We start from the raw sequence: 25694 nt of genomic DNA, 5'->3' as shown, positions 1-25694 counted from the left end.
AGATAATAACTAAAAAAAAGAATATTTTTCAGTTTTTGCATATGCAAAATATAGATGTTTTTCAGGAGTTATTTGTGTAGAAGATTGGGCGTATATTAAATTCAACCTCATGCTACCATAGATCTTCTCATTTGAGGCCATGGGGTTCCCTTGCATATGAGTGTGTCCATAGGAGAGTCCTTTAGATTTCCCCAACAGACAGAAACCACACCGCTACATATTGAAGCATACAAGCTATTATATATTTTCATAATATAGAATTTTAAGGTATAGTAATCAACAGTGGCAAAATATTTGTCTTTGACATCATTTTTTTTTTTTTTTTTGTGAGATCCAACCTGTAATTGAGACCAGAGAAAACAGTATGGAAAAACAAATCCACAAGAACAGGATAAAAATATCACGAACAGCAAAATATGGCTGAGTATTTAAAACCGTATAGAAAAAATAAATTAGATGAACAATTGTGTAAATATAAATTAAAAAAGATGACATTCTTAATAAATAAAGTTTACTATTTACAATTTTATATATTGCTGAAAGACTTAACTTAGATCCATAAAACACATAAACAGGAAAAAAAATAAAACCCAAAATAGGAGCAGCAAATTTATGCGCGTGAGGTACAGAAAAAGGATTGGAATTGTGTTTTGTTTTTGGTGTTTAGATTTTTTTTCTTTTTTTTTTTTATAGTAGTAGGCCAGTAGAATTCTCATGAGAACAGATTGTAAGCACTTCAATGGAGAGTCATTTTTTGGTTGTTTCCAGAAGGTGCCAAACAGATTTCAACATCATAATAATTAGAAATACCCATAATAATTATAACAATAATAAAAAGGTATAATATGATACATAAATATGGAAGAGCAGTTTGTAATATGAATACATTTTCTCTAGACGAGATCACAGTTTTATTTTGTAAATATTACATTTAAGTATATATATACACACATATATGTACAACTATATATACATGTGCATATATATGTAAATTTATTTTTATATATAATATCTTTATATAGATAGATATCTGCGGACAGGTTATTGATTATAGAGACCCAAGAAAGCAACTCAAGAATTGTTCAAAATTCTCCTCACTGACTGCTGGTGTATTAGTTTAAGAAGCCCCGAGTTGTTTGCACTCAGAATGCCATATCTTGTTTTAATGGAACACTTAATGTGGAATTTTAAGTCTGAGAAGAAGAGATTTTAGTGACTCCCTTCCTCTGTGAAGTTGGAAATGGCCCATAAGTCTTGAATAGACCACACAGTAAACTGACTTTTTCACTGGAAGATGTAATTGGCTTTTAATAAAATTCTAAAACTGGTAAAGGCCAGAATAGGGGGAGAAAAATCCAGTTTGCCTATGAGTGAAATATTCCCAAATACAAGCCTCTCTTTTAAGGTGGATAATAAAATCCAGGAGCTCCAGCTTTATTCCTTGAAATGTCTGATGAGCACTCCCTGTCTTGTGTAGATGGCCACTGGGCCCGTGCATTCTTGAAAAGTAACCCACGGACTTTGTGTCTCTCACAGATTGCCACAGCCCCTTTAGAACCTCAGGGCCTCACCATCCCCTGCCATCCCACTGTGAGGTAGGTAAGTAATATCATCCCCATTTTGCAGCTGGAGAAACTGAGGCAAATGGAGAAGCTCTTTGTTGACTTGTTCAAGATCACTAGCCAACTGCAGCCTGGCGTCAAGAATTCCAGGTTCTTTCTCTAGAGACATAACTCCTGGCTATCATTACAGTTCTTTTAAAGATCAATCAGTAGGAATTTGGCAAAACTTGAATAAGTTAAAAGAACAGGCTTTTATTCCTTTGCTACTTAGTTTTTATGTTTGCTGTTTTGCTTGGTTTGTTTTTGTGTCGTTTCTCAAAAACCAGGGGAATTACCTGTCTGGTCATGTAGCAGCTTTTTAGGAAAGTGGACCGTGCAGTGTGATTCTAAGTGCAGTCTTTAGAAAGCCCAGTGCTCTACTGGTAAATACAAACATTTTATAAAGTGAAAAGCACAACACACTATGTCCCCTTAATATCAGGTAAAACCAATTTCAAGCCCTCCCCACTCCCTACTAACACCGATTGCCACCAAACATATAGACAAAATGCTCCCCCAACAACAACAACTACATATCAAGGGGGAAGACGCCTTATTTCCTGGACCCTATCACAATGTACAGAAAATAACAGCATTATAAAATCCTGCTTTAAGTCTCCTGCTAGGGAAATTTTTATGCTTGTGTCTACCTACTCAGCCTGTAGAATAAATAGTTCCCTTTAGGAAGCACAAAAATAGTGTTGTTGTTTTTTTTAATTCTTAGTTTTAATCATGCATTTTTATTTCCTTTTCATCTCTTTGTCTTCTATCAATCTCTATCTATACAGCTTTGTTACCATCATTTTCTCCTTTTTATTTTCCCACTTGAAGTAGTTCCAGAAAACACACACACACACACACACACACACACACACAAAACACTAAAACCTCAAACTGTTAACTTGGATTTATGGTTGTCTTTCTTCCTTTCCTCCTTCCTTTTTCTTTCTTTCTTTCTTTTTCTTTTTAAAACACAGGTAAGACCTATAACAAATTGACAGTTACAACCAAGTTAAATTGAACCTGGAAGGGAGGTAGCTGAAATCTGTCTCAAAGAATTATTTTCAACAAATAGCATTTAAGCATGGGCCAAGATGGAAAAAAGACCAAGAGAACTGTCTAGGCAGTAACTCAACATGCTGAAGCCAGGAGTAGCAGCCGATACCCTCCATCTTCAAAGCCCTGCTATTTATGACCACCGATCGCTCCCTTTCTTAACACCCTAATTCAGCCACCAAAATGGACTTCCCAGGGACTGTCTTCCCTTCAGAGGTGGTTGGCACAGAATATGGGGGTAATACAAGTCCTCTGGGCATGCAGTTAGGGTTGTGGCTCGGAAAGGCTCCCCAAAACAGGTTTGGAGAACCGTCTTCCTCATCTTTTCTTTCTTGCTGCCAACAGGCTAATACTTCTTCAGACCCAGAACCCCCAACTGCTTTAGGGCCCCTGAGCTGCTGATAGACAACAGTGCTTCACATCTGCCTCCTTGTGAGTACTCCATGATCCTAAACAGGAGATAATCGAAGGGATAAGACAATGAGTTTATTCCCAGAAAGAAAACGAAGCCAGAAATCAGTGCATTGCATGAATAGAATGGAGTCTCTTTCACTAAGTTTTGAGAAGGGCCTTCCATGTGGGCATGAGGCTGGCCATCCGTCAAGTAGCCTGTCTTGCCTAATATCCTTGGCAAATACGAATTTATGAGTAACAGGTTTAAATGACGGTCAGGAGGAGACTGGGTGGCTCCTTGCTCGACTCAATCTGGGAGTCTGAAGATAGAAGTCAGCCTCTAGGAAGCTTTGCTCAGCTGGAGAGTGTGGGCACAGACTGGGTGAGGGTGAAGGCAGAAAGAGGATGAGAGTCAATTGAAGGGAAGCTGGTGAGGTTTTTCTGTGGTTCCTGCAACCCCATTATCAGTGATGGTGTCTTTGGGCCTCCAAGGCTTTTTGCACTACTGATTGGTATGATAGAGCAACTGGGAGGGCCCACACGGTTACCCTTCTTAGTTCGTATCTTGTCAGCTAACCACACACGTTGGTAACTCAGGGCAAGAGAGGGCTTTACTAGTTGGCAAGAGTTCTAAGGTACTGGAAGGAGTACAAAATGGGATCAGTTCTTCCATTTTTATGATTATTTTGCTAAGGACTGGCCCTGGTAACTAGAGAAAATGCTCTGGATAGAAATGAGATATGAGTGTGTAAAAGAAGGAAACATAAAGGACTTGAGCCTGTCCTTAACCGTGGTGGCAGCGTCTCCATTCTGGAACCTAATCTCAGGGTTTGGAATATGGTACGAGCCACGAAAATTTAAGCTCTGCATCCTAATTTGTGGGCACCTGTGCAAAAAGCACTTTGGTATGTTGGCTTCTCAAGTGTTCTTGGTCAGCAGGTAATCGCTGTTGGGAGTAAGGTAGTAAGAAGTTTCCTGAAGTTATTTTTGGTCCCCATAGGGAAAAAGGACTATGACTGATGAACAGCGCTTGCCTCAGGTGCAGGAATGAGGAGGGTCAGCACGTATGCCTGGGGTTTCCCATTCCTATGCTAGGCTTTGTTTTTGTTGGTTGTTTTCACTGGATTTGAGATGACTTGATTTATAGCAGTCTTTATATGATACCCTCCTATTGCCTCACTGTCTCAGTTCCAGGTCTCAGAAATTATGTCCAGCTTGACCATTCTCTCTACCTCATTCTGTGTTAATTTCTTCCCATATTAATTCAAAAGGAGTGGACAAGTAACTGGTGGAACACAGGCAAAGAGGACCCCAATGAGGTAGGGCCTTCCACGTGCATTGGACTACCTTCCTCTTAAGTTTTGGAGGCTAAACATGGGAAAGAGGGAAGGATTCACCAACCACAGGTCTGGATGGGAGTCCTGGTAGCTGGAAGACGATGTGGAAAACATGATGACCATGTTGGGTTGTTGGGGACTGAGTCTGTGAACTCTTGGGCTTCCCTCTGATGGCCCTCGAGAACATAGTTTAGATGGATCATACCCAAGATGATTCTCTGTTCTAGAATTATAGCTGCTCAGGGCCACAGCAAGGTCCTCAGCACCAAAGCCTGATCTAGCCCGGAGGGCCAGGAAAGCTTGGATAAGGATAATAACTCAAGAGTCCCCACTATCCCAGCAGTCTCTGGATGGCCCCAACATCACAGACATTTAACACTGGTCCACTTGATTATAAAATCTAACACTGGCTCAGACATTCTGGACTCTCAGTGAGGGTTTCAGCATCTCCATTCCCTCTACTCCCTTCCAGGATGAGAAGCCCACCCATGGGGGATTTAATTTCTCACCATGTAGGCCAATGAGGAATTTTCTCTTGCAGAAGGGCTAAGAAGTGAGGAGCTGTGGAAAAATGTGGGTCACTTTTAAGGCAGACTGTTTGGTTGTGTGGGGTTTTTCCTAACCTAGTCCTACCATCTTGGGGGTACTCAATGTATAGGATAGAGCAGCAGGAAAAGTAGCAGCGAATGTGGTCCCAAGGCAAGATTTGGGGAATGGGTGGGTTCTGGAGGGATATTATGGCCTCAAGCAGGGGGCTGTTATAATACCTTGACACTGCAACCCCATGCCATTTCCAGCTTAGCCTCAAACCCTGGAGTTGGGGTAAAATCCCCCATGGCAGCAGAAGAATTTGGGGGCTTTGCATACCTTGGATCCTTTACCTCGTCCTGGGTTCTACTTCCCTAGAAGGTAGGTGATCAGAGACCGTTCACTTCTAATCCCAAAGGACTGCACGATTGTGCATGCCCTACATGTTCCAAGCCTCAGAGTGCAAGCTATCTTGACATCTCAACACTTGGCCTTGGCAGTTTCTGCAACTCTTTCTCCCAAGGACACTATTGGCTAGGAGCTTGGGAAAGGAAAGACTGAGTGTGTTCCAGTTTCTCTCTACTCAGTCTCCCAAACTGTCCTCACGCAGATGTTTGTTTGGGTGTGTATGCATGCATGTGTACTAACCACATATGTGCACACTCCTAAATATAGAACATGTTTCTTGTTGTGGTTGTGTGACAAATTAAAATTTTAGGCTCTGGGACTGCACACTTGTCTATGCAATCCATCTAAGACTTTGGGATGGGATTCCATTCCATCATCCAGCGTGGTGAGACTTGGCTCATGCGCCCCTACTATGAGTCCTTCCTGGGTGAAATTAAAGGCAGACCGGTTGGGTGCTAAGGATCCCTGGTGTGGGGAGGCCATTCCGTTGAGCAGCTGACTGTGAAATCAATACCAAAGGGATGCGAGTCCTGGCGCTGGGAATTCTTTGTCAACTCCTTGTCCTTCCTTAGCCATGGCTGTATCCCCGGAGGTCCTTCCGGCTGTGTTCTTGGGCCTGGGGGTCCCGACAAGCACAGTCACCTTGTAGGTCACAGGACATAGGGAAGGGGGTGACCTGCAGAGAGAAAGAGAGAAGAGGTGAGACAGGTGGTTGGGTCTGATGCAGTAATTTTCAGAGAAGCAGTGCTGAGCAGGAGGACAATGACTGGATTGGGGGTGGGGGTCGGCAGCAGATTCAAGTTCAAGTCCTACCTCTACTTCTTGCTAGCCATGTCATAACTTTTATCACAATCATTAGAATAGCAGCTTTCATTTCTGAGGGCATTTATGATGGGTCAGGCTACTCTGTAAGATAGGTACTAGAACAATCACCCTTTTACAGACAGGGAAACTGAGGCTCTCTGAAAGGGGCAGGCATTAGCCCAAAGTAACAGGTGACGGACATGGTATTTAAAATAGGCAAGCTACTTCTGAGCCTCAGGTTCCCAGCTGTAGAACTGGTATCTATCAGCCCCACCTTGCCCTGGGAACTAATGGCTGAAGGAAATCATGGGTGAAAATTGTAATGTACTGTACCAGAGCTGGTTGATAAGACTGGCACAATGGAATACTTATAGGGCCGTTGTGGTGGGTCAAGTGAAAGAAAGTATATGAAAGTATCTTTTAAGACAGACATATGCTGGGAATTTTGATTGGGGGAGGCAAGGATGAAAACAACAAGAGCATGTCCCAGCAAGCTCAGACCACTTTCCAGGGGGCCTGAGCTCTTGGTGGGGGACATTTCACATAGAGATTTTGCATAAAGTTTGGTTTGAAGGCTCTCAGGGGCAGATTTTGAGTAAGAAAGGGTGAGAGGTATGCAACGTGGTTTGTTATCCACATATATTATGAAAGCTGGGAAAAATTTTTAAACAAACATTTTTTAAGTGGGGGAGGGGCGCCGGGGTGGCTCAATCGGTTGACCATCTGACTCTTGATTCCTGTTCAGGTCATGATCTCAGGATCCAGCCCCGAGCTGGGCTCTGTGCTGGGTGTGGGTCTGTTTGAGATTCTCCCTCTGCCTCTCCCCCACTCAAGCGCATGCACTCTCTCTAAGGAAAAAAACCGTGGGGGAGAAGCCTGAATTTTGGTCCCCGTCCATCCCTTCACATGCTCTGTGACCTTGAGCTGGCTTTCCTTTCTAGAAACTGAGAGAAAGAGCAAACGTCTTCATTCAGCAGATGATCTTTCCAAAGAGCACAGTGCGGTCCTTGCTTGAGCCCCAGCCTGAGCTAACGCAAGTGGATTTCAGATTGCACCTCATTGCATCATGATATTTGCATATAACTTTTCCCAGAGGGTCCCCATCTGCGCAGATGGATTTAATGACCTCATTCGCCTCCTGCCTAGGCAGGGTCTCCAAGTGCTCACACCGTCTCAGAGAACATCTTTGTCCTCCTAGCTTGTGGACTCATTCTCTGTATTGAACTCTTCTCTCTGCCTCTTGGCCTTCCGTCCTTCCTTCACTCCTTCCCTCTCAACCACTCTCCCTCCTGCAATTTTGCGACGATTTAAAAGAGAAGATTGAAGTAGAAGCCCCAGCTCTCTCACCTACTCCTGTGACCTTGAGCATGTGAGGACTTCTGTGAGCCTCAGTTCATTCATTCATTAAATGGGAATAATGAAAGCATATACCTCCTGAGGTTGTGATAAAGGATAAGGGAATAGACGAAAACCATGTAATACACAATTCTTGGCATATGCTCCGCACATAGGTCAATCAAATGATAGATATCTGTCCCCTCATCTCTCCCTCAGTGAGGCAGGAACTATGTCAGTCTTGTTCATTCTTGTTTTCTCAGGGCCTGAGCCATCGAATGGAATGAAGGTCTGTTCATTTCTCCATCTCTTACTGACCCTTTCATTATACTCATGACTAGCACAACTCTGTCCCTCTCTTCAACTTAAATTCATAAGGCATTCCCAAGAATGGGAAGCATTCTCACAGATTATCCTTCTGCTTACAACTACTTTACTTCCCGGTCATCCTGCCTTTGTGGAGGCTGTGCCTTCTAATCTAGAGTATTCTTCTACAACCTCCGTATCTCTAAGAGAAGCAGAGAATGTTAGAATTGGAAGAGACAGAGAGGGAAATCCTCCAATCCAAGTGGGAGCTCCGATGGCAGAGCCAAGTCCAAATTTAATAACTGAGGTCAAGTGGGGAGAGTACCATCATGGGAGCCAGGAGACCTGGACTGGCATCCTTGCTTGACTCATAGTCACTGAACACTTTTGGGAAAATCTCTTCACTGTTCTGACCCTTCGTTTCTACATCTATAAAAGGGTGGTTTTTAAAAACACTGTATTTCGTATGGTTGTGAAGATCAAACAAGAATAAACATCCAGAAGCCCCAGCACGTGGTCTAACACTCAGGAGATGCTTGATGCTGAATACATATGTGCTGAATCAAATTTCCCACCAGCTCACATTTCACCATCTGTCACACCTTTGCTGCCTGTCGTCCCTCTCTCCTACCTCCCTGACTTCAGCAGCTTCTTTGTCCTCAACTCAACCCATTCCTTTATCTGTTCTCTTCTCCTGCCCACATTCTAACATTAGAATGATCCAGTTACCTCTAACGTCCTGTGTGCACAATTCTCTCCATCTCTGTGACCTATTAGAGGTAATTTCACATCTGATTTAGCACTCATGCTTTCTGCTGCATCTCACATAGGCAAAAATTGAACAGACCTCTTAGAATAAGATCCAAAGTCCTTACCATGAGATCAAGGCCTTGCATGATTTGATCACACACACTTCTCGGACCTCTCCTGGTCCCCTTCTCCTCCTCACTGTCTGTGGCTTATTTACTTCTTGGTTCCTCAAATACTCCAAATGTTTTCCTACTTTTTTTTTTTTTTGCCCATAATCAAAACTTTTTTGAAAAACTGACACCAAAATAGGAGATCACTGTTGTGTACCTTACAAAAGTAAAACATAATTATATTATCATGGTAGATTAACTGGAATTACTGAACTGATAAGGCTTTCTGTGATAGAACACACATTCAGGAGGTTGTGTGGATCATTAATGTTGCTTTCTTCTACATGAACACTCTTCTGTGAGTCTGGCCTTTCTTCTGTTGGCTGGCACAACACTATTCAACAGCCTACACAGAGAACCACCATCTGAGCAAGTCTCCAGCCATTAATGTTCCTCTGCCCTCACTCCTCTTTCCTGACCAGCTTTTCTTCCACTCTTTAGGCCTCATGTCAGGTGTCACCTCCTCCCTCATTGGTCTGACCAGAGATGGTGCTGTCACCTATGTTCCGTATCACCGCATCCTATGTAAGCCCTTCTTGTGCTGAAATGCTCTGACTTGTTTGCCAGCCAGCTCAGTCTGGGCAGGGAGCCTATCTGTTGTTGACCTAGGTCTTTATATATCACATAACAGGCCCTCAGTGGACTCATGAATGGAGGAACAAATGAATGCATGAATATATACCCAGATCCAAGGCAGGGAGCCTCTGCTCTTGCCCTCACTTACTATGTGACTAGGTACAGGTTACTTCCTTTCTCTGGGCTTCAGTTTCCTTACCTGTGCATTAAGATTCAATTTTAATGGTCTCTACCTTCCCATCTGTCTGAAAAGCCTTCTCAGTCTGAGAAAAAAAAGCAGAAGGCCAAAGCCCTGGCCAGAAAGGATGTAGGAATTTAGGCTTTCTCGCATAAACCCTGTCTTGCACGTTCCCCTTTCTGCCATCCCCAGGTCCTTCAGCTTCTCCAAAGTCATCAGCTGGGAGGGCCCCACCACCAGTTTGCTTCTCTGGCCAGTCTGGCCACCGTGGCTAAGTGGGTGTGGTATGACCATTTTCTTCCTTCCCCAAGTCAACCCAGGCAATTTCAACATTTTCCCAGAGAAACATGTCTGGAAACTGAGGGAAGGAACCCCAATCAGAATACAACAAAGTCTAGAAGGTTTGGTCTCAGGAGGCAGATCTGGAGCCTTCCTATCTTCACTGCATGCTTGTGCATGCAGCTGCATTTACTGAGCCCTTGCTAGGAGTTTAGGAGGCAGACAAGCCTGGGTTCAGGTGTGGGCTCCACACAGGCACTGCTTGACTTTTGGCAAGTCCTTGGCACCCTGGGGACTTCGTCTTAACCACTGTAAGGCAAGGGTCCTCGGAAAGACCTCACCGGATTCTGGTGAGGAGTCAAGGAAGTAATGTCTCCAAACCAGCTCACAGAGATCCTAGTGCAGAGGAGATGTACAGCATCTTGTTTCCTCCGCCTGCCTGCCTCTGGCATCTTAGCGAACTGCCTGTTCAGAGCCTGCCCTGGGGTCTCCTCTAGTCACAAGCTTCCTCCCTAATCAAGGGCCTACAAGTGGGAACAGAAGGGTAGAGACTTCCCAGGTGTTCCTCGGTCTGACTTGGAAGAGGCAGGTGCACAGCAGTGAACATCACTTTAACACACACACACACACAAGCACTTCCTGAGGGCCTTCCATGTGCCAGGTAATTCCTACCTCCTGGCTAGTCCACTCTGCACAACCCTGTGAGGCTACCGTTGTTAGCAACCCATCTTGCAGATGAGAAAATAGAGGTTTCAGAACATTTAGAACAAAGCAAACTTGCCCCGGGCCTCACTACCCATCAGTAACTAACTAGATGACATAGGATTCGAAAGTCCACTCCAAACACTGAGAGCTTTTCAGCCAGAGAGAGTAAGAAGGCTCCTCCTTCGCAACCTGGCCAGGCTGACTGCTGCTTAATGTTTTTACAGCCAATAGCCTTTTATCCCTCTATTATGTGCCTGGCTGAATTAACCCAGTGTGCATTATCTCACTCACTCTTCCCAGCAACCCTAATAAGGTAGCTATTCTTACTAGCCCCATTTTACATCTTAGAGGAAACTAAGATGCACAGAGGTAAGCCACTTGGCTGGCAGGTGGCCTGTGATCTGCATCCTTGTTTGTAACCACTCCTTGGTACTGCCCCCCCCCGCCAGGAGGCAGGCAGAGCAGGAGTCAAGGTCCCCTTTTGAAAGAGGAAGAAACTGAAGCACGGAAAAAAGGGCCACATCCTGGTAAAGTCAGCTCTGAGCCCAATTCCCAGATTCCCTGGTTCCCCAAGCAGCTTCCTACCTTCTCCCACAGATGGCCTCCCAAGAAAACCTACCACCCACAGCACAAACGCTGTGGTGGCCAGTTTACATTTGGGATTCCCAGCACCATGTGTCTAGGCTATCCCATAAATGGCTTGGCCACCCACTCTAGGATTCTGTCAACAAGCCCAGGTCAATGACTAAAGGCCAGGATTCTCTCCTTTTTTTCCTCTGGGCTGGAGATGGTGCTCAGGCACAGGAGTTTCTCCTCTGGGTGAGTTGCCCAGGATAACACCTCCATCTGTGTGTGTGTGAGAGAGCTGCTCAGGAATGCAGCCCAGGCAAATGCACCACAAGGCCCTGGCTGCAGGTCCTCTGACGCTGGGAGACAGGCAGGGGCGGGATTCTGACTCAGACTCAACAGGGAGGTCACAAGCAGAGTGTGCAGTGTGGGGAGCAAGACGCATCCTATGCCAAACATCAGAAAGCCTTAACTGTCCACCCGCCCATTGTGGGAGCTTGGGCAAGTCACTTAACCACTCTGAGTCCCAAGGACTTCGTGTTGATGGAAAGATTTAATAAGATCCAGTAGACCAAGGTGTGATGTCAAGTACAAGGACTCCCTGTGAGCTCCTTGGAGGTAGGGTAGATACATGCCTGGCACAGGGCATGGAGGAGTCCATGAATACAGAGGCTTGTTTAAATGTGGAAACAGTGCTCATGTGGAGGGTAAGGTGGAGAAAAGGGAATGAGATTTGGGTTTGATTCCTTGCCGTGTTGGTGACTTAGTGTATGCCGTTAGGCAAGTTACTTTCCTTTCAGTTTCTCTGTTTGTAAGATGGAAGTAATACCAGTCCTGCTCATTGAAAGTATTTTAGGTAAAGTGTAAAATTCATGTATAGCACTTAGCATGGTACATGGCATATAATACATGCTCAGTAAGTGGTGGTGGATGATGAGGGCGACAGTGAGATCAGTGATGTTGGTGTTGATGATGGTCATGATGATGTTGACAATGGTTATGAGGATGATAATTTGGGGGGATAGAAGGGTCTGATCCCTTCGTAGGATCAAACTAAAATGAGTGTCTAATTCAGCCACGTGAAAAAGTCAAAGCTACACCTCAAATAGAGAAAAATTATAACACTCCAGAAGCCAATGATTTTTGGGACAAGGAGGATTTAGTGTAGTCTGTTTAGTCATCTTCCTGTTGTCTTTTACTAATCTTCCAAGCTAAACATGTCTAGCCCCTCTTCCAGGAAGCCTTCTAGGATCCTCTAGACTAGTTCAGTGATTAGAATCATTGAACACTCCTACGCCGTGTGGATAAGGTTCAGATTCCCTGGCTTGGTTTAAAAAGTCTGCTCAAGGCTCATTTTCTTACCTCTTACTACTTACATCCCCTCTCATTCTGTGCTCTAGCCACACTTAGGGAATTGTGGTTTCCTTAATATGCTTCCTTATGTCTGGGCCTTTGCACAGACTGTGCCCTCTGCCAGAAATACTCTTTTCTCTCACATCCTAATCTCTGGTCCTCCACCCCCCTACTCCTTTTACCTAGCTAAGACCTACTATGCCTTTCATGTCTCACCTTTGGTGTTTCCTTCTCCAGGAAGCTTTGTTGACTCTCCTCACTGGCTCTGTCTCTGTTAGCACTTAATATACTCTAAATATGTGGCCACTAGTCCACAAGACATGAACTCAGCATGGTTGGGACCAGGTCCATCTTGCTCATGGCCTAGAACAATATCTGTCCCATAGCAGGTGCTCAACAGTGGGGTACATCGGAACTATTGATACATCACTGAACAAACAGATGCACATTCTTGACCTCACGAAATTTTCATTTGATCAGCAAGGGGCTAAGAATTATGAGATAATAAATACATTTTATAGTATGTGCCAAGGTGATCAGGGTTATGAAAGAAAGAAAAGTGGAATCCAAAGCAAATGGGTGCGTGAGTGCCAGTGATAATGTAAGGTGGGTGGTCAGGATGGAGCTCATTGAGAACCTGACACTTGGGCAAAGACTTGGAGGAGGTGAGGGGAAGAGAATCATGTGGATGAATAGAGAAGAATGTTCTCGGCTAAGGGAGGAGCCAGTGACAAAGTCTGTAAGGTAGGAGGACACCTGGCTGGACGGTTGGAGTTAAGTGAGGGAAGGTACTGATAGTAGGGGGTAAGGTCAGAGAAGTAATGGAGGTAGGCAGAGCACATAGGGCCTTATAGGTCATTGGGAGGCCTGGTTTTTACTCTGAGTAAAATGGGGAGACACTTGAAGGGCTTTGCATAGAGGTGTGATACCACAAGACTTGTTTTAGGAAGACCATTCTGTTTGCTAATTTGAGATTTAAGAGCCATTGATGGACATCACCAACTCTGCAGGCCAATACCCAACCCTTTAGCATGGACCACCCAGCAGCATAGAAGGCTGCTGTCCATCTAAGGATTTTTAGAATGACTAGACTCCTTAGACCAATGGGCTATGTTTGGGTATAATGTCCTTCCCTACAAAACCACGTTTTCACTTAGATTTAGCAAATAAATATACAACCCTACACTTAATGTCAGCAGTTGGGCATGCAGTCCTGTGCTGAGATGTTTCTGGGATTAATTTCTTCCTAATCTTTACTGGTCTCTGCCCCAAAAAGCCTTCAGGTTCTCACCAATGGCCAATTCCCTCAGGAAGCCAGATGGAGAATCCTTAGACATGAATATCATCCAAATGTCAAGAGATAAAAACCAAAGGTGAGCCTGGCCTGCCCAGGGTCACAGAAGTAAGTCACAGAACTGGGACTACACCCCAACTTCCCAGACATCTTCCAGAATCAGTCTCTTAGCAGCTGTCTAAACCATGACCATAAGTAGTGTTTCAGGCCACCACGCCTTACAAAACCTTGCTATGTTGAATAAGTTAAGGCTGTTTCCCCTTCTTCCCTTAAACCTCCAACACATGCTTCCTTAGGATGATTCCAATTATAAATGAAATTTTTTTGTTGTTATGAGGGTAAATTATTGAAGCAACCATTCTGGAAATCTCTGTATTCGAGACTCCTCAAGGCTCCAACAGGAAAATAATAAACTGACATGCTGAGAAGCTGAGTCCCACCCCTTCCTGTCTGCCTCACACTGCAGACAGGTGTCTGGATGGGAAAACGGTCACCGCTGTCAGACTGGGTTTCCTGCACTTGCTTTTGTCTGCCAGCTGGGCCCAAGTCACCCCACAAGGCAGATGTGGGGAACAGCTGGCGTCTGGACAGACCAACAAGGGGAGGAAGGATGAAGGGAGCAGACAGACATCATTCTGGGCCAAGTGACCAGGAGGCCTGAGCCCCGGAGACTGGGAAGAGGTTAAGTTAGAGAGTTCGCTAGAAGGACATCTGGGAGAAGATGCTGTGTGCTTACCCTTGGCCTTGAGTTCATACCCGGCACTCCTGTCCAGGCGCACTAGGAAGAAAGAAGACCACCCACCAGGGGAAGGGTAAAATGCCTGGGCAAGATGCAAGCTCATTACAACTAGATGTTCAGAATAGGGGCTAGAGGCAACTTCCTTGTGACTTAGGCTCACGAGGTTTCCCTCTCAGCTCTACCACTTGCTGGCCGTGGGACCTCAGCCTTTCTCAGCCTCAGCTGCCTTGTCTATAAAATGAGGCTAACAAGACAGCACCTACAATAGGGTGACGGAGTGATGAAAAGAGATGGCACTTGCAAAAGCAGTTACCACTATGCAGGGCACATCGTAAGCCCTCCATAAATAGTAGTGACTATTGTTCGGAGCCAGGAAATCCTAACGCCTACACTCAGCTCTGTCACCTCCTACAAGGGAGTTCACCTCTCTGAGCCTCCACTGCGTCTACCTTGTCCGGTTTTTCCTGTGGTCTCAAAGTGAGACAAGAGGTACAGAGACTCCAAACCATGGCCAGACACATAGTATGTGCTCCATTAATGACATTACTGTCGCTGTGGAAGGTGCATGAAGCAAATCTGCCCTACCTGTGAGCTTCTGACTGCCAGGCCATGTGCTTATAGGCAGGGAACGCCCCACGATGGGTGCCTGGGGCCAAGAGTTCAGCTAGGAACTGACCAGGACCAGCAGCACAGAGCAGGGAGTGAGAGGGCGGAAGCCAGCCTCTGGCCCCTCTCCTGCCGTAAGAGGCTTCCTGCTGGGGAAGCTGGAGATAGAAAGCAGGACTTTTTTTCCACTCAGGGGAAACTGCTGTCTGGGATGTCAGGGATGGGCTGGCAAGGCTGGGAGCCTCAGCCATTCCCCACCCTGTCTTTGCTGCTGGGAAAAGCCGCTTTCATCTTGGCCAAGGGAGGGGCCCCCCCATCCAAGGTTCCCTGGCAGTCGGGGTTCACGGTGAATTGTCTCCAACCAGAACTGCGAGGGTTAGGCCCAGGCACACTGAGGAGTCGGCCCCACACACGAGAAAGAGCTGGGCTCATGCGTCAGGCAGGCCTGGGCTCGAATCTGGGCCTCGGCACTAGTGGCCAAGTGAACTCAAGCACGTCCTGCAAGGGCTCTGAGCCCAAACTGGTTCGCCTGGGCAACTGGGCTAACAGAGACCTGTCAGAGCTGCCACGGGGATTCAAGAAGGTGACGGAGGACACGCGTCTGGCAGGATGTCTGACAGGTGCGGCAGCTCACTTAGGGGTGCCTTTTTCATTCTCTATTTCTTCACCTGCTGTCTCAATAAACCAGTCTACGGCCGGAAGTGGAGTTGGGCGTGTACAAGAGAGTGTTAAAGCATTTGAGAAGCTGGAGGTTATTTACCAGTTAAACTGGGGAATTTAAATGGTAGGAAGTACGAGTTTAATTTGAGATCCCTTTCTCCTCCAGAAGTCAGCTCCCAGGAACCTCAAATCCGAAGAAAACACCAAATACTGTGAATAAGGAACAACTATGGCAAGTGCCTCAGTGGGCAAAGCCATCTGCACCAGAAGAGAAGGCAGCTGGCTCTGTCACCCACACTTGCCACGTGGTGCTTCCAGGCCTCTCCATCCTGTCTTCAACCACCACTCACCTTCTCCCGGAAAGCTACTCACTCTTCGGGTCTCAGTGTAGACATCGCTTCCTCAGGGAAGCCTTCCCTGACCTTCACACTGATCTCCATAAGATCCTGCTCCTTTCCTTTGCTGCCCTTTGACAAAGGCACTACAATGCCTGGTTGGATGCCTGGCTCCCCTAACGGGCCTCGAGCTTCGCAAGGGCAGGGGCCAGTCTGTCCAGACTCTGCCCAGGGCACACAGCTCGGTACAGTGCTGAGCCCTCCCAGATGCTCAAGGAACATGCATCTCACTCAGTGAAGGAAGCTTGGCCATCTGCATTCTGCAGCCTCAGCCAATAAGAAGGATCACCAATTTAAAGTGGAAGGGGATCTCTTAACCCAGAAAGCCAAAATTACATATATAATGTGGGTAGAAAAGGAAAGGAAAAAAAAAAAAAAAGACTAGGAAGCATATTCAGAACTAGCAAAGAACTTACTCTGGGTCCCTTACTAAAGAGGCAACACCTAAGGGTCCTGACATCTGAAATCGTTGCAACTGAACCCAGTATGAACAGAGTATCAAAATGGCCATTTGGTGTACATGTATATTTTTTCAAGTGACTGTAATCATTTGGAATCTGCACCTGAACCTCAATCTCATGACTTCATGTTCCTACCATGCACTCTGTAGAAACAGCAATCCATTTAAGGAAGTCTCCCAATAAAAATAAATTAGGGTTTTTTTGTTTTTGTTTTTGTATATAAATTATAGTTGGTAGAAAAATTCTTCTAATCGGATCTGCTCTTACACTGATGGTGTCACATGAATACTGTGTCATAATTCTACCCAAACTTCTATTTAAAACACAAACTTCATTGTCCATTCACTTTCGAAAATGGTGGACTCCACCAAGTCAAATCGACCCTATTGTATGCTGTATTCACTTGGCACCAGGCGTCAAGAGCCTTATAAATGCTCACACCTTTTATCCTAGTCATGTCAGTTCTAAAAGGCAATTGTCAAGGAACAGAACTGGAGAAATATTTATCTGCAAAGATATTCACGAGCCTCATTATTTATCATTGTGAGAAACTGAAGTAACCCAAGAGTGAAAAAGAACAGCCTGAGGTGAACAGTCTGTATCATAAACTATGATACATCACAACCCTCTAAGAAATAATAATAGAGCAAAAACTACAGCTGGAAAGTTTATAATAATATCAGATCATTCTTATGTTTCAGATTTCCTGGGCTAAGTCAAAACAGAACAAAACAGGATCCCACACTAGAATGTCAGTGAGATATACACAGGTACAAATACCCACACACTTAAACACAGTAAAATACGGCAGAAGGAAAAGCAATGGCTATTTCCGGGTTGTAGATGAGCAATGATTCTGTTCTCTTCTGCTTTCTGGATTTTCCAAAAAGTAGAATATGTATTGTTTCATATTGGGAGAAAAATAAAATTCATTAGTAGGAAATGAATTTTATTCTACTGTATTTAAGCAGAAAGAATTGACCTTCAATGTTTAAAAAAAAAAAAAAAAAAAAGGAGGAGGTGGTCATGCTGAAGTGTTGCCCATACAAGACTGGCTGACCCCAGAGAACCTCAGCAGCCCTGGTCATCTATCCAAAGATGCAGTTTGAGTGTGTTCTTTTGGGTCCTGCCCTGTTCATCCCCACATTCTAGGGTCAAAGCATCTTTCTTAAAGGAACTAATTCTTTTAAGGATGATGCGATATAAAGGTACTTAGGTAGCAGAAACCTTGCTCTGTTTCTCTCACTCACTCTGCCACCGTGGCCAGATCATTTCTCCTCTATGGGCCTCAGTGCCCCCATTAGGAAATGAGAAGTTTAGACCAGATAATCACTGATAGCAGTTCCAAGACTGACTATGACCGGTCTTGGGAACACCGTTCCCCCTTCTTTAGAGAGAAAGAGATTAGCTCAAACGATTTTTTGGCTCAGATTGTAGATGAGTACAAAACCAGAAATAGCTCCCCATCAACTCAGTCATGACCAGAGCACTCCTCAACCCAGGTTGCCCAGTCTGACCACCTCTCCCCTAGCTCTCGGCTGGGGTCCCAGCTCTCATCAGGAAGAAAGTGGGGTGGCCACTCTTCTGTGAGTGGTGGGTATGCATCACAGTCAAATGTTCCAGTTTTACTCAAGACACTGGAATCATTCCTGTTGCACCCTAATATGCAAAGGAAGAAAATCACAACCAAGACCACTCCCCCTAATTTTACAAGTGTGAAAAACCAAAGAAATTATAAAATAATCAAAGGCTATGACTTACCTTGGTAAGAATGTCCCATCTTCTCTCTGCCCCTAGATTTTAGACATACTCCCTAAAAATGCAAGTTCCCTCTAGGATTTTACAAGCTAGTCTCTTGCCCCAGAAACTCTTTTTCCTGGACACCTCCCCACTCCTTCTCCTTATCCCTTAAGTTTCAGGGTCAATGCTGATCCCTCGGTAGAGCCTTTCTCCAACCCCTGGCCTGGGCCCTCACGGTGCCCTATCCTCTCCTTCTAAAAGTATTGATTACACTTGTATTTGTCTGCTTCCATACCTGGCTCCAAGCTTTGAGGGTAAGGAACCAAGTCTGCAAAGATCATTCATGAGCCTGCCCACCCAGCTCAGGGCCCAGCCCATAATATTAGCTCAACTACTGCCTCAAAGAATAAAAAATACAATACAATATAGCATAGCTTGTGGGCCGAGTTGTCCAGCATGCAGGGTGCTCCTGGCTAGGAAGCTGGAGAGACCTGCAGGCGGCGGCTGCCCAGGGGGGCCTACCTTCTTGGTCTTCACCGTAGAGGCACAGCAGTCCCCACCATCGTAGTTGCAGAAGGCTCGGTTGTTGATGGCATCACAGTAATTGTCTCCCATGAAGGGCTGCAAGTGGAGAGAAAGGCAAAAGGAAGGTGGCCTGTTAGCATCCAGGAGTGGGTGGAGCATGGCCCTGCCATTGTTCAGCTATCTCTTATCCTTTTAAAAACCTCTGCAGACAGCCTACCTGGCCTCAGATGCCAACATCCCCTTGGACAAGTTATCACTTCTACCATTTGTAAAGACTTATCTAGCCAAGTTTTCCCCAACTCAACTATGGTTCTGCTGGTAGACAGGCTTCTAGGCTGGGGTATGCAAAGCCACAGGATAGATCACTTACATCTCTCTAAAGTAGGACTCATTTTACTTGAGGAAATGATGAGAAAATTTGAGCACCCTTCCCCTACTTTTTCCAGTAGTAGGTAGTTAAAAACATAATTTATAATACCATATAAGCTGAATGTAATCTGCCCAAGAACTGTCAAGATCAAATGTTAAGAATTCATAGGAATTCAGCACAATGGTCTGTGGGATCCCTCTCCTCTAGCATTGGAGTACAGATGTCCTTGATGTCACATGCTTTATGTGTTTGTCATCTTTTTTGTTCTCCAAACAACATGTGAGGTGAGCACTGCTATTCCCACTTTTCAGATGAAGATTCTGAGGCTCAGAGCAAGAAAGGGACTCAGCCAATATCAGCCTGGCAGGGCCAGAGCAGTGATTTAAATCTAAGTTGACGTCCTGTTTTTTCTTTGCCATTCTAGTCTGTATCTAGCACATACCGATGTGTTGCTTTTCTTCCCCGTGTTCCTCCAACTCTGTGGTGCCCCAAAGATGAGGAAAAGGTGCAGAGTTAAGTCATTACTGATCTGAATCCAGAGTAATCTTATGGGGAAGTCAGGAGTGTCTGCAAACCCCCTAAAACTTTTTTGTCCCCATCCAAGGACTAAGCACACTGTTTTTTTCTAATGTCTGTTTATGAACCTGCAGCTGGTGTAAGACTGTGAGCTCACTGAACACATGGGCGATATCGAGCTCAATCTTTGTCTCCCTGTCACCTAGTTTAATATACCGGGTACAACTTTGGCTCTTAGTGATGTTTTTGAAATTGCATATATTATACTGGCATAGTGGAAAGGCAGTTGTGAGGGGTTTAGAAAACCTGGGTTCTAGTCTAACAAACCTCAGCCAACTGGAGAGGTTACTTGGTGATTTTGGTTAAGTGGCTTATCTTTTCTGGGCCTCAAGACTCCCAATTGTGAAATAAAGAGGCAGGATTAGTCCGCTGGTTTCTCAAAGCAATAAGCGTACCCCTCCACACATCAAAAGCAATACTGTGTGACTCTTTAATACAGAAGGCAGTTGAAAGTAAGACCTCTCTTATTAAAGTTCACATTGGGCTCTAATGCTCAGTGACTCACCAATGGGAAAGATATCATCAGTTGCCTAAGACCATTGCATCTCAGCACAACCCCTATGATCCAATGGTCTTTCCTTCCCATCCTGTTACAGGGAGAACCAAGCTCACAAGGAGTCCCTCCCATGTGGCATCCCTGGCCTTTGCATCTCTGCTCCAAATTCGTCGAGGCTCTGTGCTCCCAACTCATGATGCCAGATCCCATTTCATCACTATCCTATTAGGGTCTCAAAAAAAATCTTAGCAAGACAGAACCAAGAACAGGCAAGAGCTGTGCTCAGGTGTCCATGTGTAAATGTGCATGGCTATGAACACAAGTGTGACTCTGACAGGTACTTGCTGTAATAAACACACTATTACGTTCATATCCAAGCAGACAGGCTCAAACAACAAACAAAGGATAAGCCCTTGGTTTTGCTCTGTGCCTGAGGAGATCTGCCTGTGGGATCTGTTCTTTATGATCTTTCTGATACCATATAAAACAGAGTAAGGAAGGAAACCAATGTCCCTTAGAATGAAAGAACTGGCTTGGTAAAAGGAGTAGCTGGGAAAGAAGAGGAAGAAGAGAAAAAAATAAATGAAACTTTTTTTTGGCCCCTGAAAAAAAATCTCCAGTCTCATCACCAGCTACCCTGCAGCCACATCCATGCCTCCATCCACCCCTCTATCCATGCACCCTGTACTTAACCATATTTACTGAATGCCTACTATATGTTACACATTGCACTAAAGACAAAGCTATAACAGTGAGTCATACAGATGAAGCTCCTACTCCTCCAGAACTTACGCTTCAATGAGGAGGCAGACTTTAATCCAATAATCACACATCTAATTGGCCAATTTCAACTCTGATAAGAGCGACGGAGGACAGGTACCACGAGGCTGTTAAAGAGTAAGACGACTAGACCTCATCAGGGAGCTCTGTGAAGGTGTCCCTTAGGAAATGACCTTTCAGTGGAGATCAGAAAGATGAGCGAGGGGTTAATTAGGAGAAGGTGGAGAAGGGAGAATGTCTAGAGAGAGCGAATAACATGTGAAAAGCCCCGGCACTTAAGAGATTTTTCCCAGCCCTGGTATTTCTCAGGGCTGCTACTAGTACTAATGTGTTCAGGCAAGCAGTTCAGCCTTCGAGATCTACCTCCAACCTCACCCCTCCGAGATGCCTTCTCTGATACCCTCAGGATGTCCTGGGCTTCCATAGCTTCTTGTACTTGGTCTGGTTACAGCTCTTGGTACATATTTTAGAATTCTTTCTTTAATTGTCTATCTCCTTCACTAACTGTGAGTTCCTGATGGACAGGACTGTGTGTCATCCATTTTTGTATCCTAGACTTCCTCACAAAACATGTGGCGATTTGAGCAAAACTTCACCAAACATTTGTTCCTTCAATGTTTATTCAGTAAAATGGTTCAGTTCTTCATGGATGGATACGTGGATGCATGGATGGACAAGGGGCAAGAAGACACCACACATCTGGACTCAGGAAGAGCATAGTTACTGTTTTCACTTGACTAAGGTCACTGTGTTCCCAGAACCTAGGGTAGTGCCGAGCACATAAGAGGCATCAGTGAAGCTCTGATGCACGAGACAGTGAAGGGACCGCTTCAGACACGGCTTAGGGTAGAGGGCTCAGGAGTCCCAAAACCTCTCCTTAATCGTTGCTACCTCCAGACATTCCAGGTTGATGGCTCCTCCCTGGACCCAGCATTTGTATCTCTTCCAGGCATTCCTTTCAGCCCCAGGCATGAGGCAAACTATTAGCTCTAAGCTAAGGAGGAAAGGAGATCACCTGCAAGGGCAAAGGCGATAAGCATCATTGGCAGGGCTCAGAGCCTGACAGGTGAGGGTCTCCTAGGCCCTGGTGCTGAGTCAAAGGAGGGATCGAATTCTGCTGTCACACTGGCTGCTCCGACCGCCGACTCAGCAGAACGAGGGCCCAGGTAATCCAAGCTTCCTTTTCTCCAAGCGCTGGACTGATCCAGAGAGATGGAAGGAAGCACCAGCCACAGGGCCTTGGCCTTGGTTTTGCCATTCCTGGCTGAGCCTTGGGAGAATGGGGGGGCTCTTAAAGACTAGAGTGTCAAGTGTCCTGAGAATATGCTGCAGGGAGCCCCCAGCCAATACATGGAGAGAACAGTGTGACCCAGGGACTGTCTTGTCAGGGGTGCTTCATGGGTGGGAGGTGGCCTCGTGGAGGAGAAAAGAGCACCGGCCTGGAGTCAGGAGACCTGGGTTCATGCTTTGGCTCGGTGGCTTTTATGCTGTGCAACCTTGGGCCAGTCCATCTCCTCTCTGATCCTCATTTTCCACTCCATATAACCATCGAGTAGGGTTAGATCACACTAAGAACCCTTCCTGTTTGGGCATTCCATCAAATTTTAGATCTGGCTACACCTTTAAAAAGTCAGGTTTAGATCATCTAGAAAGCATTTCTGACTCTGACATTCTAAGAATTTCATCAAATACAAAGTTTTCTGGAGCACAATCTAGTCTCTTTCACCTGCATTTTCCTGAGTAGGCTCTTGGGGGGGGCGGGGCACAAATATTTGTGCATCCACCTAGATGGGATTTGGGGCTTCTTTTCATTGCCAGCTGAGAAGACCCACAAGGGACTTGGAGTGCACAGAAATATCTCCTAGTTCCATAGGCAGTATAACCCCTTGAGAATACAGATGACATCCTAAGTACCCTGCCCCTTTGCCTCTCTAGGCTTGTCACTGAAACACAGAGACAGATCTCCATAAAGCCAAGTTCCAGGGAATGCTTCAACTGTGAAGTCAGAGGGGATCTTCACTTTCAGCTCTACGGTAGAGTCTAAGGTATCCATATTACTTCTGGGGTTGAAGAACGAGTGAATGACAAATGTGTGGCAAAAGGAAGTGACCTGCAAGTAATGGTCAGCAGGAAAGTAGGAATTGGAAAGAAAAAAAAAAAATGCCTCCTGTGATTCTGTAAACATTAAACATGATAATTTTGGTCAAATGCCTGGCATGTTATAGATGCAAAATCAATATGGCCTCCCTCCCTCCCTCACAGATGCAACATTATGTTGAACACAAGCTTAGGGCACAGGAACACCTGGCTTGGAATCCTAATTCTGTTATCCATGAAATGTATTTTTGAGTATGTTTGTTGATATCTCTGTGCCTCAATTTCCCCATCTATAAAATGGGGTTGCTCATTCCTGTCCAAGAAGTCTATTAAAGGGATATTTACAGCATTTTGTAAATAAAGCAAATGGCAGCCATAATTAAGATAAGAACAATAATAATAATGTTAACAACAGTAGTATCACTTCTAGGGACTCACCTCACAGCCTTTGACGCAGTGAATCAGAGCAGGGTGAGGATACCATTTGAGACCAGCCGTGCAGACTACTCTCTGCAGAGAGAGGGAGAGAGCAGTCAGATTGGTTTGGGGCTGGGAGGAAGCTGTCTCGTTGTTGGCACCACATTCAATCACCCCACCTCTTCTTGGATCTTCCAATTCCTGACTTCACCCTCGCATTTACAATGATAATTTGCCCAAGTACTTGCAATAACAGGAGCCATAAGATTACAGTAGTATTTGTGTTTGCTGTAGGTATCACGATTCTGTATCTTCCTGGCAGGAATAAGGACTGAAGAAAAGCAGAATTGGGGGATGAATTCGCGATCAGAAAGGCCCTTCAGGAAATTCTTGGCTGATGTTTGATCCATGGGTGGAGTTAGGAACAAGGTGGGAGGCAGGGGGAAAGGCAGAGTGGATATACGGCTGCAGCAGGAAGATGGGAGAATAGTGTGGAGCAGGGTTTCCCAAAGCATGTGCTGAGGACCACGTTCACCAGGGTCACTGTGGGAGCTCATTAAGAAGGCAGATACTTCAGAGACACCTTGGATCTAATGAATCCAAATCTCTGAGGCCAGGGCCTGGGACTCCACATTCTAAAAACAAGACTGCCAGATGATTCTGATACACACTACAGTTTGGGAGCAGTGGATTGGCTCAGAACCCTTGGAGACATGGAGAACCCTTCCTGTCTCCACCTGCCACCATGCCATATGGGCCCGCTCCCAATTCCCTGACACTGTCCACACTGCCACACCCCTGTGATTTTGTTCTTGCGGTTCTTCTTCCCTGAAATGCCCTTCCCCATCTTGTCTCCTGGAGAAGCTTTAGTTATCTTTTAAATTGCTGCTCAAGACTTACCTCCCCTGTGGTGCCTTCCCCAACCCCCTCAGAGCTTCTAGGTTTGCATGTATGCATTTATTTATAGCCTCCTTTAATAATAATAATTACTACTATGATAATGACAACTAAAATATATTGAGTTCATTTGTGGTGCTAATTACTTTATGTATTATCTTATTTATTACTCGTTACCATGCAGTGAGGTGGGCATTAATCTTGGGTCATAAGGAGAATAAATTCCCCAGGCCTCATAGCTGTTTAGTGAAGAAACCAGGATTTGAAATGGAGCACTCATTTTGGAAATTATTTAAGGCAGCTCATAACATAAAATCCAATATGAGGATAATTTTTAAAGGAGGTGAAAAGAGAAAGATAAAGCTAGGAAGGTAAATAGCATCAAAAATGGGGCTAATATGATGTTCCCAGAAGCTCCTTTCTCTATTCTGCTATAGATGCCTTACTTTTTATGCCAAAATTACAATGATTTCTTTAAAAAATAAAATGAAAATAACCTGGAGGCAAATGCTTAGATCTGCAATGAGAGGTAAGTGTCAGGGACCAGCCATGGAAGTCTATATGATCAGGGCTTGCTCTCCTGGATGAGTGCCAGCTGATTAATTTTAATGAAGAAATGAACAGTCCTATGGACCAGAATATGGGAAATCATGTTGACCAGCCCAATTTCTCCCTGAAGGCAGACCTATACGGGAGCCCAACTGTAATTAGGTTTCTTGGTGAGCTTGGAACAAAAGGAATCACATGACTCCAAGATCGGGCTAAGACTGGGTTGGTGCCTTTCTTTTCTGCCGCACAGCATCCATGGTTCACCCTTGGATCATCCACACCTAGAATGGCGACTGGCACATGGAGGATGCCCATAAATGTTTTTGTTATAAATGCATGGTGACATCTCAAAATAGAGATGATTTTTATCAATGGGCAGTGTTTTCTTTACTTGTCTTCCTCTCTTCTAGAACATCAGAAGAGCCCTTACCATGCCTAGCATAGTGTCTAGAAAACCAGTTTAGTGTAGGCAGAATTAAAGTCTTAAACAAACAACCTAAGCTAAAGATCTGAAAACCAGTCTTGCCATGTGAAGTCTACTATGTAGTCCCCTCCTGCACCTTTCTACCTTTTCCCAATACACCTAGATGAGATGACATGTGGGAAAGACCTTGGGCAGGGGGTATGTCAGATGTGGATGCAATTCAACTTGAAATTGCTTTGTAAATTTCCACTCTGAGGCTTGGTTCTCCCGTCTGTGAAATGGGTCCTGAAAAATCACATCATGGGGAATGTGAGTAGCTCCA

The 25694-nt window shown here is 45.0% G+C and overlaps 1 protein-coding gene across 1 annotated transcript in view; it reads right to left on the bottom strand.

The window, feature by feature from the left end:
- Positions 1–1036: 1036 nt before the first annotated feature.
- The window catches only part of PAPPA (pappalysin 1), a gene marked incomplete at its 5' end in the record, with an annotated part of 238201 nt that continues 213543 nt past the window's right edge, over positions 1037–25694 (bottom strand). The window contains 3 exons of the mRNA XM_032418990.1: positions 1037–5999; positions 18764–18862; positions 23524–23595. Coding sequence (XP_032274881.1) covers positions 5892–5999; positions 18764–18862; positions 23524–23595 — 279 coding nt within the window. The remainder of the gene's footprint in view (positions 6000–18763; positions 18863–23523; positions 23596–25694) is intronic.

Source organism: Phoca vitulina, unplaced genomic scaffold, assembly GCF_004348235.1.
Source record: "Phoca vitulina isolate PV1807 unplaced genomic scaffold, GSC_HSeal_1.0 scaffold21, whole genome shotgun sequence".
Lineage (NCBI taxonomy): Eukaryota > Metazoa > Chordata > Mammalia > Carnivora > Phocidae > Phoca > Phoca vitulina.
Note: the sequence above shows the minus strand (reverse complement) of the source record. Positions and strands in the feature narration are given on the sequence as shown.